The sequence below is a fragment of the Alosa pseudoharengus genome, unplaced genomic scaffold, assembly GCF_046254945.1.
Source record: "Alosa pseudoharengus isolate Yale_2024_CS ecotype anadromous, Long Island Sound unplaced genomic scaffold, YU_APseudo_1.1 YU_APseudo_1.1_scf_8, whole genome shotgun sequence".
Classification (NCBI taxonomy): Eukaryota; Metazoa; Chordata; class Actinopteri; order Clupeiformes; family Clupeidae; genus Alosa; species Alosa pseudoharengus.
Window position 1 is genome coordinate 32,718,045 of NW_027468870.1, and position 15,681 is coordinate 32,733,725.

Below are 15,681 nucleotides of genomic sequence, written 5' to 3' on the forward strand. Positions count from 1 at the left end.
GTATTTATGCATGGATCTAAAGTGTCAAGACACACTCCTGAATATACAGGATCCAAAATGCAGGGTTCAGTCAATCATTTCAAAATTATTTGTTTGTAGTACAACATTGTCAGACAGGGTGCTGTGAACTGTGTCTCTATTTGCACAGATAGGAGTGGGATTTTCTGTGTTAGCAATTTTGATTGATTACCTGCCAAGTTGAGCTGATATAGCCAAATAGACCCCTGATATCGACGGTACTTTCCTGTCATGCTCCCTAAGCATCTGACAGACAGCAATCACTGATAAGATGATATAATGACACTGACAATGATTTGAAAGGCTCATGTTAACTATATTTTTATTAAATATTTGTTAATTTAATCCAATTGCTTGTGGGTTGCTACAGTATCTACTCTTGGTAACTGATTTATCTTTTTTCTTTTGATTAAAAACCAGAATAATCCTGATCTGAAAATGTAATGCTGTGTAAGTTTTTTGGTTTGAGCCGTTGATTAGCTCTAAACCCTTCATATTATTCATTCTTTCAACTTGAACAGTTCATTTCAAAGCTCTGTATATTACATAAGACACCAGACCATGCTGGCATTTGTGACAATACATGCGGAATACCAGTAGTGTCAATTAGTCAGTTTACATGCCATGGGTACTTAACCATATCTGACATTTATAGACAGCTACTGCATTGACACCATTTCAATCGCTATTGCTTTACAGCTCCAGTGTTTATTCAGAATAAATCTCACCAATACAGAGGATATTAGGGGGCAGTAAGTATATTGTAAATGAGTCTTTATGGTAAAACTGCCCCATAAACATGTGGCTGTATAATGGATACTAGAGCAGGAGAGGTCACTGGCTTTTATGGAAGGAGGCAAAAGTTTTGTGGTTTCTTTTTATTTGCTGTAATTAATTGTCTGTTTACACAGAAGATAAATGCATAATTTGTTAGCACTTCAAGTGATTTTGAATGTCTGTACGTACGCAATAAATCAATGTTAATTATAGTTTTGTGTCATTTAGTCTTGCATGTGTTTTTGTTCCATATTATGCATTATGACAAATGTGTTTTTTAGGAATGTGAATATACTATTTTAATATAATGTCTGATCAATATAAATAAATAGTTATTCTTACAATATTCATTGCCACACATGTACCATACATTTTCATTAAATCTGTGATTAGCCATTAATCAATCAGTTTCTTTAAGATCCACAAGAATCTAAAATGTCAAAAGCATGCCCTCCCCATAGTTTTTCACTAGTGGGTTTCCTGGTAGCGTTTTGCTGTCTCCCAGCAAAAAACGTTTTGCTGTCTCCCAGCAAACATATTCCTGTTACTGTGGTGCAGATGTTTTTACTGCAATACCTCCTTCAATAAAATTTACGACTCCTGGAGTACCCAGAGCACATGTCCGCTTGTTTATTCAGCGCTTCTAGACAACAGAGAAAGAAGAGGAAACCTAGTGATACTTTGGTGAAATATGCCCCCAGTTTCACATAAATTCCTGCGATTTTTGGGCATTTTATTTCAGCATCATGATGTGCTAGGCCATTGATTTAGGCTTTTTTAATTATCTGGTGTCATTTGAGCCATAAAGTAGCATATCCATCATATGGTAATTTATGAGTAATATACTGTATGTTATGTGGGTTGTTACTGCACTGGATAGTACTCTAACGGCTTAGATTATACTTCACCAAGTGCAATAGCTATTACTAGATCATATAGTCATAAAATAAAAGCAAAGACTATATTCTGAGATACTTTTCAGGAAAAAGGATAATTGCATCTGTAAACCTATGACAATTTACTTTGAGGGATTTGCCAGTGTATATTACTGTGCTAATTTCTGATTGTCAGATTAATCCAGAGGAGAACCTGCTCTTTTATATTTCTTTCTGACTATTCAAAACCACTTATAATCATGTCTACCTCATTCTAATTTAATGGCAAATTCAAAACATATTCATGCCATTTAGACTTTTGAGGTTCCATGTAATTTATGGTATGTTATGACTTGTAATTGACAACCACGTTATTGATGGTCAGAGGAGTATTATGTCACACAGATAAAAAAAAAAACTTTGTTATTTAGAATAAATCAGAATCAGTAACAGGTTTTTTTTGGCCAAGCATGTGGACACAAATTTGAACTGGAGCATGGAATTAACTGGCTACAGATGAATAAGATGAGTAATGACCATGAGTGGGTTATAAAGAATCATATATTATACATGGTCCTGTTTCACCTTGTAGGGCATGGTCACGCATCGCACTGGTGAACAGTCAGTGACTGTAAGGAGTTGGCAACACGTCAGTGTGGGCAAGGGTTTCATTAGGTTGTTGTCCTGAATGGGTGCACGTACTCAACTTGAGGATTGCACTTTATGGAGTGACTTCCTGGTTTAATTATGAAAGCCTCTGGATTGCATTGGTATCGCTATGATACCACTGGTGTATGCCTCTGGGTTTATGTACAAAGGTTAAAGGCAGCATCATTAGAGTCTCTGGCAACAAAACAGTTGTGGGCAAAACAGAAAGAGAGGCGTTGATTAGATGTGGAGCTTCTTTATATATGATCATAGTTATATTATGTTATGTTATGTAATGTAACTCAATGAAAAATCTGAGGTCACACACTTAGCCAGTAAATACACACTCAGTTAATACACACCGTCAGTACCAAACAATGGCCTTGTCCACAAAACTTGTTTTTTTGTTGGCCATTGTTGATCACTTGCTTTCAACTAACAACTTTACAACTACCTAACATCCCTTCTCATGCTGGTGCTGACCACATGACCACATGATCAGGTGTGTCTCTGGACGTGGGGCTGCTCTTGCGTGCACTCAGTGGACGCATGGCGTAGCGTGGCGTGGTGTGGCGTGGCTGTGTCCAGTTCCTCTGCCTGCCTGTCTGTGTCTCCGTGGGAGAGATGAGGCCTGGCAGATGGATCCTCCCGCTCTGTTTGCTTTCTCCGCTCCCTCCTCCTCGTCCTGCCCTTTGGCCGCCGCTCCCTGACTCTGTTAACAAGATTGGCAAATATGTCCGTGTGCGCATACGCGGCGGCAGAGATACCGCTCGTTCTCCCAATACCAGGTCTCTTCCGAGCAGTGCTCTGATAAGGTTGGCATGGGGCGGGTGTGGATGTGTGGGCCAGAGAAATGACTTCTCTGTTTTTCAGCACGCCATTGTTCCTTATCCTACAATCCCGTTATGGTGCGCAAACAACCTCTCCACAGCGCATCACTGCTGAGACTCGCCTAGTGACTATGACATACACACTTGTGCTGTCCTATGCAATGGCAATAACTTACACTATCATCTTATTGACATAGAACCTTGCACTCTGATTTTGGTGCCATATAAAAGTGGGAAATCCTTTCACCACTAATCACAGGCAGTCCTTTCAAACATTAATGGCTTGCTGAATACACACACTGTTTTTCGATGAGTTTCAACAGTCTTGCTCCAAGTTCATATCAACACTTGAGGTCTTGTCTTTTTTTTTTTTTTTATCAACAGCATTGAATATGGCCCTGGATAAAGTGTATAATATAATATGACAGGTTGCATAATGGTATGCAGCTGGTATGCAGTTTGGTGAAATGAATGAGATAAGAAAAGTTGATAATAAAGCTTTTAATACAAATTCCATTGCAAATATACACATATTTATGTTCACACTTCAAATTAAAACCATTTACAAATATTTCAAGCGTACTCTATCAGACTTTGTATTGTTAGCAGGGCAAGTGGTATCCACAATAAAAACAAACACAGCCATAACATTACAGAACAACACAGGTTAATATTTATATATATTCATATCTTTTTAATCTCTTCATTCACTCTTCATTCAATTTTTTTAAGTTTCCTTTTTACAAAAGCGCAGAAAGCAGCAACTCTTCAAATATCTTTTGACACAAGCAGTCCTCATGGGTGTTGATTTGAAGTACCCTGTTCCAGCTTTTGGCCTCGGTTAGAGTCTCTGTTGTTGGGTGGCTCTGGTCAAAAGACTAACAGTCGGCCATTTTTATCATCTCCTTCTTTTCAGCGTCTCAGTATTCCTGTTTGATTGGCATGGGTGGTGACACTAGGCCTCCACTACTGCTGGTCACCATGGCGACGTTCCCCGGCATGGTGGAGCCGGGTGGAGTGGGCGTTGTGGTGGAGGCCGGCTGAGATTGCTGCATCTTCTTCTTATTCACCTTCCTCTCTTTTGCTCGCCGATTCTGGAACCATATTTTTACCTATGTGGAAAAATGATGACACACAGTTTATAGACAGTTTGCATATTTGCATGATTATCTGTGTAGTGGGGGTCTAGCAGTTAGGGAGCTGCCCTCCCAATATTAACACCAGCATGTTCAGAGTTGCACCTTTGCACCCAAGTTGCAGGGGGACTGTTCACTGCAAGTTTCTCTGAACAAGAGCATCAGCTAAATGACAGATAGTGTCATAAATAATGTAATAATATTTGTGTGGAAAACATTGGACCTTCATTTATAAGTTATATAGTTATTTCAATCAGTATGTGTGATTGAAGTATGTTTGTAGGTGTTTATTAGAGAAAGACAAGGAGAGAGAGAGAAAGAGAGAGAGAGAGAAAGAGAGAGAGAGAGAGAGAGAGAGAGAGAATAGAGACTCTTTTTGGACAGAGAGAGACAGAGAGACCGAGAGAGGGACGGAAGTACACATTAGAGGAGACTTACTGACCTGTCGTTCAGAGAGGCTGAGTGAGGTGGCCAGCTCTGCCTTCCTCCTGATGGTGATGTAGCGGCTGTAGTGGAACTCCTTCTCCAGCTCCAGCCGCTGGTGATCTGTATACACCACCCGATACTTGTCTTTTGTCCTCGTCTTACCCCCTGTACCATCAACATCAGAACCAAACATGCCATTGTTAATGAAAGCTATTAGTATTTTACTATATGAAGGCCTTAACTTGACAAGCCCATCCTCAGGTATATTTTAACTAATGTGTCCAGCTACTATAGTTGTTTGCAATTCAAATGCACTATAGATCTGACTTCAAATTTGCATATAACTGAGATGGCAGCTTCCCTCTTTTTCATAAGTTGAGTCCTGCCCAGGGATGAGCACTAAACTCTTTCTGCTCCATGTCTTACACCACCTCTCTTAAAAAGGTACACACACAGAGCTTTTTTTCATCCAAAATGACGAGCCCTTGTGACATGGCACTCTATGTCAAAAGTCACTTATTCTGTCTTTAGTGCATCGGGAACATACGTGTCAACAGCGGCCAAGTTAACGATTAAAACATATCTGAGTAGGACAGGGGAGGCACGCCTTGCAAGGGCGCCAACCATGCTGAGAGGATATCCAGGCCATTAGGCTTTCAGACAGCACCGGCAGCGTTCCGCTCACTAATTAACCCTTTTAATCTACCCCGTTTATGATTCATTTATCCAGGTGTCAGTTTTGAGGGTCGCTTTTTACAAAATGATATGTTTGTTCAAGCTGGCCACCCCTTAATGTCCTGTAAGTACAGCATGAGTACGTTCTGATGTGAATCCCACGGGGAGAAGGACATGGGGTGGCCCTGGTCATGTCCGGGTCTTTGGATGATTACACAGTCAGCATTGTGTTTGATAGTTGGGCGTAATCAGGGAAATCTCCAGTTTATGGTTATGGGTTGTGTGATGCCATATTTCTGTATCCTGTGGCATGGAACTCAGAGCAGTAGATATGCTTAAATTAATATCCATTGACACACACACACACACAAACACACACACACACACACACACACACACACACACACACACACCTACACCCCACACACTCTATCTCTCTCTTTCACACGGACATAGGCACACAAGCACATACACAGAACCATAACTACCCCCCACCATTAATCATGGGAGTGAAGGGATATCTTTAATTAAAAACAAACATATTGTCTTGAAGATGCACCCAGATTTCTGTCCAAGACATCACCACGGTTGAAGATAAATGGTAGTACTATTGGAGCTAATGAGATGTTCATGAGAACAAATGTAGGTAGGCTGATACGAGCTGTGGTCTTATAGGTTAATCTATAACACAGGCCATAAAATCACCTGTCTGGGACAAGATAACAAAGTGGAAAGGCAGATTTGGGTTAAAATGTTTTTTTCTGAGTTTCCCTCTACTCTTGAAGTGATTTGATTGGTCCACCATATTTTGTAATTCATTTCCTATCACTAAATGTCCATGTTATGCATACAGTAATATTCAATCAGCACTCTAATGATTAGCAAGTTAATTAACAACTAATAATGATACATTTGTATAATAGTTATTGCCTTTAAAAATGATATGAATGCCCCTGAATTAGCAATATGCAAGAACTAAAATGCTTTATTAATCAGCCACAGTCATCCTAACCGGCCTTCCTTGACAAAGGAGGTATTGACATCAGAAAAATGCACGCAAAACAATTGTATTGCACGTCCCTGGTTCCCTGTGCTGATGCCAAAGTATAAAATCCTATACCACCTTATTGGCGGAATACACAAAATACACAAGAACAAATCTCTGATTTACATGACAACGCTTTTCAAGTCATGTCTGTCCCACTCACTCTAAGGCCTAAACGATAAAACGCCTTCAAACATCTTCCCTTTAACCCGAAAAAAGGTTACTTCAGTTGAGTGGCTAAACGGTGCTAACAAGCATCAACCTATGACATATATTTTTTACGTGATATAGCCTAGGCATATATTTTAAGCGTCAGTTTAAGTTTTTAATCCGTAGTGAGCATCACTGAGTGATGATGTTCCGTTAGGACATTCCGGGGTGTTAATGGATTGCACACAGGCAATAATATTCCGAGACAAATTCATAAAGCTACCATAACTGATAACCAAGAAGTTTCTCCAGCGTCTCTGCTGTAAAATCAGCACCCAATGTAAACGTTGTATCACAGCTATAAACCTGAAGAGAAAGTTTGGCCACCTGGAATTGTTAATCGGGCTGAAGTTACAGTGGATCAAATCAGGCATCACTTAGGTTATACTATTGGTCTTAAATGTATAGCCAATAGCCTACGTTTTAGGTAGTTACATCAAACAGTCTTCACTGCACTCTTAAAAAAGAAACGTTGGAAAATGAAACATAATGTCTATGTGCACAACGCCAAACCTGGTCGGTCACCTGACAGGTGCATGCATGCGCTTTCGTACAAGAGCGTATACTACTTGATCTTGAGACATTTTAGACCAGGTGTTCTATTTCAATTGACAGAATGGGACGTTGCAGTTTGTTTTATGTCAAGAGTAGCCTACAGGTGCAATAGCTGACACGAGAAGTTTGTAACAAAGTTACCTGGGTTGGACGGCGGTGCGCTTCGCCTCATCCAGTCGTAAGGATTTCTGCGTTGCGAATTCGGCGACAGCTGGCCAACACTTGCGTTGATGGAAGGTGGCAGAAGGCCAGGTGGCTGAACTGGGGAAAAGTCGGGGGGAGTGAAACTTATTTGTCCCGGGTTGGAAGTAGACGGAGTCGTCCCTGCGCCATACGGTGGCCACTCTTCCCGCGGCGGTGGGTACGCCGGGTTCCAAGTTCCGGCCTGACTGTGATGAAGGTCATTGTTAATTCCCGGGACGTGATGGTATCCTGTAAAGTCCGTGTACTGTGGAGGTGCTGGTACGAAGTTCTGATGGTTCAAATTTAGACTGGGATGTCTGACAGTATTGGAGTACATACTGGGGTCCTTGTCCAAAAGATAGCTCACGTACATCTTTCAGTATTGCGGCTCCGGCTCATGCTGCATCTACACCGTTATATTCCTGTCACTATACCCTCAGGGCTGTCTTTAACGAGGAGTAGCCCAGCCTTTACCTGAGCCGTCCGTCTGAATTCTGAAGGCTGTAGTTCGCCAAGCTCGCTGCCAGTTAATTGGTGCGTCTCTGACGTCAGCTTTACAGCTCTCACCTCCCTCCCTCGACTTCTGTCCATCAAGAATGATTTGCATTGGAGACAGTTCTGCATTTCAAAGGCGAACAAGCGCCAGTTTCAAAGTTGTCTCGGGCTCTGTCAGACAGTCTCAGGATGGGTCAAAGAAGGGTATATTCATTTTCTGAACTGTGAATTCATGAAACAAACTGTCACTGACAAGAGATAGTCAATTTTCTCATCAGGAATTTTGATTAAAATAAACACACACACCTGGAGCTGTCGTTAGTTTGAGGATACTCATTTTAAACAACTTGCTAGTTATTTAATTAATATTTTGTTATAGGCTAGTTAATGCATACTTTATTAAGAAGTTAGTTTTAGTGACATTTAGTTTAGTTATCCAAAATTGTTGATTAACGCTGAATTAGCCTACACAACATTGGCTAAAACACAAGTCTCAATTGAATGAGGTATCCTGCACGTAGGCCTATTACAAAACTCTCGGTTGCAATTTTTCAGGCGACAACGCGGCTCCAAAGTTGCTTTGAGGGTGCTCTGAAAAAGGCATTTCAAAAAGATCTGGCAGACGATATCCCAAACCCACCCGGTGACCACCTTCTCACACCTTGTAAGAGAGCGCTGAATCGGACTTCATTTGAGCTAATGGATGAATGGAATTTTATAGCCCCCAACAATGCAGTGAAAGGATTGCATCTAGTTCCGAAAAGTCGTTTTTAAAATCAGTTATAATGAAGAAATTAGAATGACCAGTTGTGTAAAATAAACAAATAAAAACATTACTAGAACACGATAATCTAACATAGAATAAAATATTTATTTATTCTATTTTATTGTTTTAAAATACAGGACTGTGTAACAGTTCAATCAATTCGAATGCATTGTGTTTTTGTTCATCAAATCATTTTACAGTCTGTCAAATGATGGATCATATTTTTGGCTGGGATCAGTGTCCAATTTGCTTGATTTTCAACGTTTCTATTTTTAATCAATTTTGATAAATTAGGTTATCCACTATCTCATATTCATTCACAAAATAAAAGGACACATTTGATGTAGGCTACCTATGGCTGTTCTATGGGATTCATCCATAAGGTATTCACCACAGCTAGGCTATTTTGTCCTTTAGAGCCTAAACCTGTTTCGAGACATTTAAGTTGACAGCAATGACTTGGAATGTGTTACATTACATGTTGTACAATTAAATAAATGCGTTTATAATTTTGATGTATTGGAGGCTATTTTCTGTTCATGTTCATTGTAATAGGCTTGATCACCTGTGCCACAATCTGACAAAAATTGTAGGCTATAGGGTACTTATTTTAGGATCAAACATAGCCTACAAGAATCGATCCCAGAAACATGGATTAACTTTACTGGAAGCGACTCCGTTTTGGGATTCACTAAAAAAGAAACCACTTTGATAAGTTAGACTTTCGAGTCTTTGTAGCACGCTAGAGACGCCGTAACGCACCTACAAGCTGTAATTACCTCACCATATAATTAAAGGTGAATTGCACTCACTAATGTTCAAATTTATCATTGAAACCCAACTTAACCAAGAAGTTGTCGTAAAGCTCATACACCAAACAAGGCTATAGAAGAAATCATGAACAACTTTATTCGTGAATATCTCAACAAATTGTAGAAATTATTTCAGACAAAGAAATAGACTGATGTTGATACTTATTGATACTTACATGTTATGCATATATTTCTTCAAATACAGGCATTATATATTGGACACCAATCTTGTGAAACACACTGATGATATTTTTTAGATTATGCAAATGACAAATGATCAATTCCATGAGGAACATGCCTCAGCCTGTGCTGAATCATATGATCTCAACACCAGTCTTGCACAGACTATTCCAAGATGGCAGAAATGTGTGAGAGAATTTTCTACATGAGAAATAAGAGGGGGAGTTCAAAGTAGCTGAAGGAGACATGGAAGTGTCAAGTCACACTTCACAGCCATGTGCGACTTCCTAGTCAATGCAGGGTGCCACGGAGACACTGGGATGACCTGTGTTGTAGGGGCAGTGGTGATGTCAGTTATTCTCCTCTGTAGAGGAAGTAAGAAGTGCTTTGCATCACATGAGATATGGGAGCTCTATGTTGACAGATCAATAGCAATATCACTATTAGATTATGCAATGTGCAGCCTGTATGTTTGTCAGAATAATATTGGTAAAACATTTTTTTTAATTAAAAGCTATTATGAAGGGAACAGATTCTCGACTGTCTAACCATGAGGAAGGCTATTATGATCTTTTATTGAAGATTTTGAGCAAAGAGAAAATACTCTAGTGCACAGTGACCAAAAGCTAAGAAACAACAACAACAACTATAATAATAATAATAATAATAATAATAATAATAATAATAATAATAATAATAATTGTATTACTGATTAATAACGATTGACAGGAGTAATTAAATAGGTCTTTAATTTTATGGCATTTAAACTTGTGCTGCGGGGGGTCATGACCATTTTGTCAGGTTAGGATTTGCCTCACTGCATCCTTTATTTCCATGCTTTGCGAACATGTCATTAGACGCAAGACTTGCTTAAATAGCATAAATGCAAGCGGATGAAGTCTTACAATTGTTATTTTTAAGAGACGCCATTTCACCTATTATCAACAATCTATATAAGACACTTAGGGCCATTATTATCTTGGATTTTAAATATTCTGTGCTCCACGCACAACTTGCCCAAAATTGTCATATCCATGACACCCCACCTCGCCACGCAGTAGCGCTGAGCGTTCTTGACGAGTTGCATGTTATGTATGCTATATTGTCGTGAAATGCCACATTAGGACTATTGCTCTTCTCCTGTAACATCTCCATAACGCTGTGCCGACCGTTGGCAAACTCAGAGAATCGAACGATGAGGTCGAATTCTTCTTGAGGCTAGTTTCAAGTGCGCCAAAGCCTGATTCGTGTTCTCACTCTAATGTTACATTGTCTGACTTACATAGACAATCAAAATTCGTGTAGGCTTTTATTACCTTCTTCATAACAGTTTAGGCTAGTTTATCCCATGATTCCCAGCCTCGATCTTGAATATTTTTAGCGAGCCTGGTCGACCAAAACGATTTTAATGACATGCTATTAGACCTACGTAGGCCTATACATAATAATATTTATTTTTTTCAGTGTTCAATCAGATAAAATCGTTGAAACAGCACCAGCACGGAGACATCACCAATTTTATTACAGTCTATTAATAAATCCAAATTATCTAATAGACTCTGGGTCTAATCGTATAACCCACAACTTGCTTTGGCACAATAAAATCGCCGTGAATTCTAGAATACTAGAGGGTAAAATTAGGTGTCACTTTACAATGCAGTCTACAATTAAACAAAATACTAAATGGTCGATTGTATTATACGTATGCTACACGTGTAATGTCAGCGCCCAAATATGTGTAGGTCTAATATGTGTATTACGTTTGCTAGGCCTATGTGTAATTGCACAGCGCGAAATAACATAACTATGTATTTAGGAAGTTAGGCCCATGCTGACTGCTGACCCAGAGCTTTAATCGGATAAGGCACCATAGGCCACATATCGTTTGCGTAAGCCTAGGCCTACATGTCCTGTCTAGTTCCCCCTGATGGTTTACAACGTAGATGCCGTAGGCCTAAACCACGTTTTTATCAGTAATAATGGAATATCCCGTTGATGCAGGTCATTTCGCATTCAGGGTAGGACATGAATGACTGAGCAATTGTATGGCAATGATATTCTCAGTAGTCGTGGCCTGACTCGCTTTCGCCATCATGTGGCAGAAATGTTAATCTGCCTGTAGGTGACACGTAGGCCCTATAGAGCCATAGGCTCGTTTGCTCTATCATGGATAAGATAGACTAAAATCTACCATGAGTAAAACATTATGGATCTATTTTCCAAAACAGTGAGAAACAGACAGACCACAATAAAGTACCCTATTCACTTAGAGACATAGGTTAGGCTCGGGGAGCAGTGAGGGGTTAGGTGCCTTGTTCAAGGGCACTCAGCCGTTCCCACTGGTCGGGGATTGAACCGGTAACCCTTCGGTTCCAAGTCAAAGTCCTAACCAGTAGGCCACAACTGCCCTAAAGTTGGCCACGACGGCCCTCATAGCATCAATATAAATATGTAAAAACGATGAATGTAGCCTCTGACTGGTGCGGACTTAGTACCCTAATTTTAGTATCTTAATAAACTTTTGTCTTAGTTGTGATCAGAATATTGAGATTCAGGATAATAATCTGGTGTAAGATGAGTAACGTGTTGGTTGCTCACACAGACAATACACTCTACCAACCTCAAGTTTCTTGAGAACTTTAATCATCAGTTCCTTGAGAACTTTAATCATCCAATCAGAACGGAACTGGTTATGTGGTTGCCCTGCAACATTGCTCAAAAAATTCCCCCATGTATCACTTAGTAACACGATGAAAATAATCATATTTATAGTATTTTCAAAATACAATTTTTTTTTAAAAAAAGTATTTTATTTTGATACGTAGTGTGGCTGGCTACTGTATTGTGTAGGTTATTTTGATACACTTAAATTAGGGTATTTGATATTTTTATTTAAAAATACATTTTGATGTATTTTTGCCCACCCCTGACCATACCAATTTTGCTCTAACTTCAGTGCAGTGGTCTGTCTGCTATTGCTTGCAGCGTTCACACAGAAAGTGCTACAATCTAGCCCCATCTAGAGGTCCAAAGAAAGTTGCAATGTTCCATTGTTAGAGGTGTGGTGTATTTTTGGTTAGACTTTTTTTTCTGTGCAGCAGTGTACATTCAAAAATATATTCCAATATTATTGTGTAGCAATCTGGTGATGTCAAAGAAGATCTGCCTCAGACAAAAAAAATACTCCATTATCAGATGTTTTTTTGGTCTCATCACCGTAAACTCAGAATCACACATCATACATACCATACACATACAGACATACAGCGGGCAGGCAGGCAAACACACACACACACACACACACACACACACACACACACACACACACTCTCTCTCTCTCTCCTCTCTCTCTCTCTCACACACACACTCATACACACACACACACACACACACAGACAAACACACACACACACACACTCTCTCTCTCTCTCTCTCACACACACACACTCACACGCACACACAGTCACACACACACACACACACACACACACACACACACACACACACACACACACACACACACACACACACACACACACACACTACTACTGGCCTACTACTGCACTTCCGCAGGGCCATATGGTCTGTGGAATCCCACACAGTGACAGATATGTTGACTAGGCAGCTCATGAAAGGCATTTAGTATGACCCTGCAGAAAAGCTTATGCTTGTCTAGTGTTTGTGGAATAGTTTGAGTTTCCTATTTACATGTAAACCATAAGAATATTTGTATTTGACATATTTCATACACACAATCTCTATTTTTATTTCAGCCAAGTCAGGTCAGACAAGTGAGAACTGCCACTGTATTTGGGAAATTGTACCTTTGTTCTAAGAATTACATTATCCTGGATTGTCTATATGTAGCCAACTGAGACAGACAGACAGACAGACAGACTGACTGAGATGCGTATACCTGCATCATTTATTACTGGAAAACAATTCTGTGAATTAAAAAAATCCTTGGTCAGAATTTATGGTTCAAGGATAGAATCAGCCTAAATATGACTTAAGACCAAACTGTTCTCAGATGCTTTCTGCTAACTGCACTGAGCTACACATTCTGAATCTGCCTTGAAAATGATTCTACCTTGTGTCTTTTATTTTGTCTTTTTACGTAATTATTCTTTATTTTTAAATGATTTTACCATGTGCGTTTTATGTTTTTATTATGATATTTACCTTTTAGTAAACTATTCTTTGACTATTGCCCTTTTATGCTTTTATTTGTTATTACTGTTTGCTTTTGTTTATGTAAAGCACATTGAATGACCTCTGTGTATGAAATGCGCTATATAAATAAACTTGACTTGACTTGACCTACTCCATTTTGATGAGCATACTGTTTCACCCTGAAGATGAGCACAATGTTTTTCTTGTAAACCTGCAGGCACATTACCTCAGCTTGCAGCTTGCTTTGAACTGTTGATTTAGCGTGGCCATTTTGGAGGCACATTCAGTTTGAGCATAATGAAGAATACAGCAAATGTTCATAGGATTGATGGGTCATTGAGGACTTGTTTAAATCAAGAGACTCTCTGTCACAAGCTCAGATATTTTGTCGGTATTTCCTCTGTAAAGCACATACTGAGCCTTGGTGTCCAGATTTCCCTGCTGGAATTGTGATCTGTTCTGTACAACATTCCCTGATGTTGTACAACATTCTGTACAACATTCCCTGATAAACATTATCTCCAGCACCAGCATTTCTGTCTGTGCATTTCCTGTAGCAATGTGCCTATTTCCACCAATGCCTCACGAGTCTGCAGATGAGACAAACGGATTTATTTGATTGGAAATCCATTTCGATTCCTCCAGTGCCTCCTTTTACTTATATAGCTTCTCTCCCTCCTACTTCTTCTTCATCCTCCCCCTTCTCAGTCTCCCTTTTCTGCCCCTTTCTGCCCCCAAAAATCCCACAAATAAATAGAAAGCCCTAACTCAGCTGCTGGCGAGAGCCATGAATTTTCTAGCCATCCACTCACATCCTGAGTTGGGAAAGGAAAAATAAGGGGGGGAAGCCAAGATTGAAAACAGATGCAGGCAGTCTCTGCAAGAGGGAGAGAGAGAGAGGAGAGAGAGAGAGAGAGAGAGAGAGAGAGAGAGAGAGAGAGAGAGAGAGAGAGAGAGAGAGAGAGAGAGAGAGAGCTTTTTCAGCAGAGCTGCACACCCTGAAAGCAAGACGTATGTCTGCCTCTCCCTATCAAACTGGGGCAAAGCAATCTCATTTGTGAGAGTTACAGGAGACTTGCATTCAACTGAGACACGTCCATCTATTTGTGACCTATTTGTATTTGTATTTTTTTGTTGTTTTTGAAGGAAGCATGTATGGTTAGTTTGGTGGAAAATGTAGCTTTGTTGCTTTTGTGCTCACACATTTGTCCGTTTTGTGCTCACACCTTTGTCCGCATTCTGAGAACTTTGGTGATTCCTCGCACTGTTGAGATTTCCAGACGGTCCCTGCAGTGAACAGGAAGACACTAAACCGACTTGCGACTTGCAGAGCTCACTTTTGCAGCCCTGCAGACCAGATTTTGAGGTACTTCATGCAAGAGGTGTGTTAAATCTTATTTTCCCTCTTTACCTCTTTCTCTCTCTCTGTCTCTTTCTTTCTCTCTCTCTCTCTCCCTCCCATCTATATAATCTCTCATGTTATTCATTGTTGTGATTTGATCAAGTAAGCATGCTGTTATTGTTATGGCTAATCATGAAAAGCATGCAAATCCGTGGAAGAACTGTTGTTTCATGCATGTTGTGTGCATGGAGTGTCTACGTGAAGAGTGTGTGATTGCTACCAGTGCATGGAGTGTCTACGTGAAGAGTGTGTGATTGCTACCAGTGCATGAAGTGTCTACGTGAAGAGTGTGTGATTGCTACCAGTGCATGGAGTGTCTACGTGAAGAGTGTGTGATTGCTACCAGTGCCAGGGCAGAAGAGAGCGTCTTCCTTCTCACTCGCTGGGGCTGGTCGCTGCCATGACCAGTGACATTTTTAATTGCACTAACAGATTGGGAGCGCTGGGGTTTCAGGCTCCTGCTGGCTCCATGTTT

The 15,681-nt window shown here is 40.0% G+C and overlaps 2 protein-coding genes across 3 annotated transcripts in view; one reads left to right on the forward strand and one right to left on the reverse strand.

The window, feature by feature from the left end:
- Positions 1-3,789: 3,789 nt before the first annotated feature.
- Positions 3,790-7,751, reverse strand: cdx1b (caudal type homeobox 1 b). Its single transcript, XM_076274494.1, has 3 exons — positions 7,337-7,751; positions 4,727-4,875; positions 3,790-4,260 (listed from the first exon to the last, which is right to left on the reverse strand). The coding sequence occupies exons 1-3, from the start codon at positions 7,749-7,751 to the stop codon at positions 4,069-4,071; spliced, it is 756 nt and encodes a 251-aa protein (XP_076130609.1). The 3' UTR covers positions 3,790-4,068.
- A 7,056-nt stretch (positions 7,752-14,807) lies between these two features.
- The window catches only part of LOC143111410 (platelet-derived growth factor receptor beta-like), a 32,276-nt gene continuing 31,402 nt past the window's right edge, over positions 14,808-15,681 (forward strand). Inside the window, exon 1 of one of the 2 annotated variants that reach the window (XM_076273638.1) lies at positions 14,808-15,186. The gene's annotated coding sequence lies outside the window, so the exon portion shown is untranslated. The remainder of the gene's footprint in view (positions 15,187-15,681) is intronic. The other variant, XM_076273639.1, reaches the window with a different exon arrangement.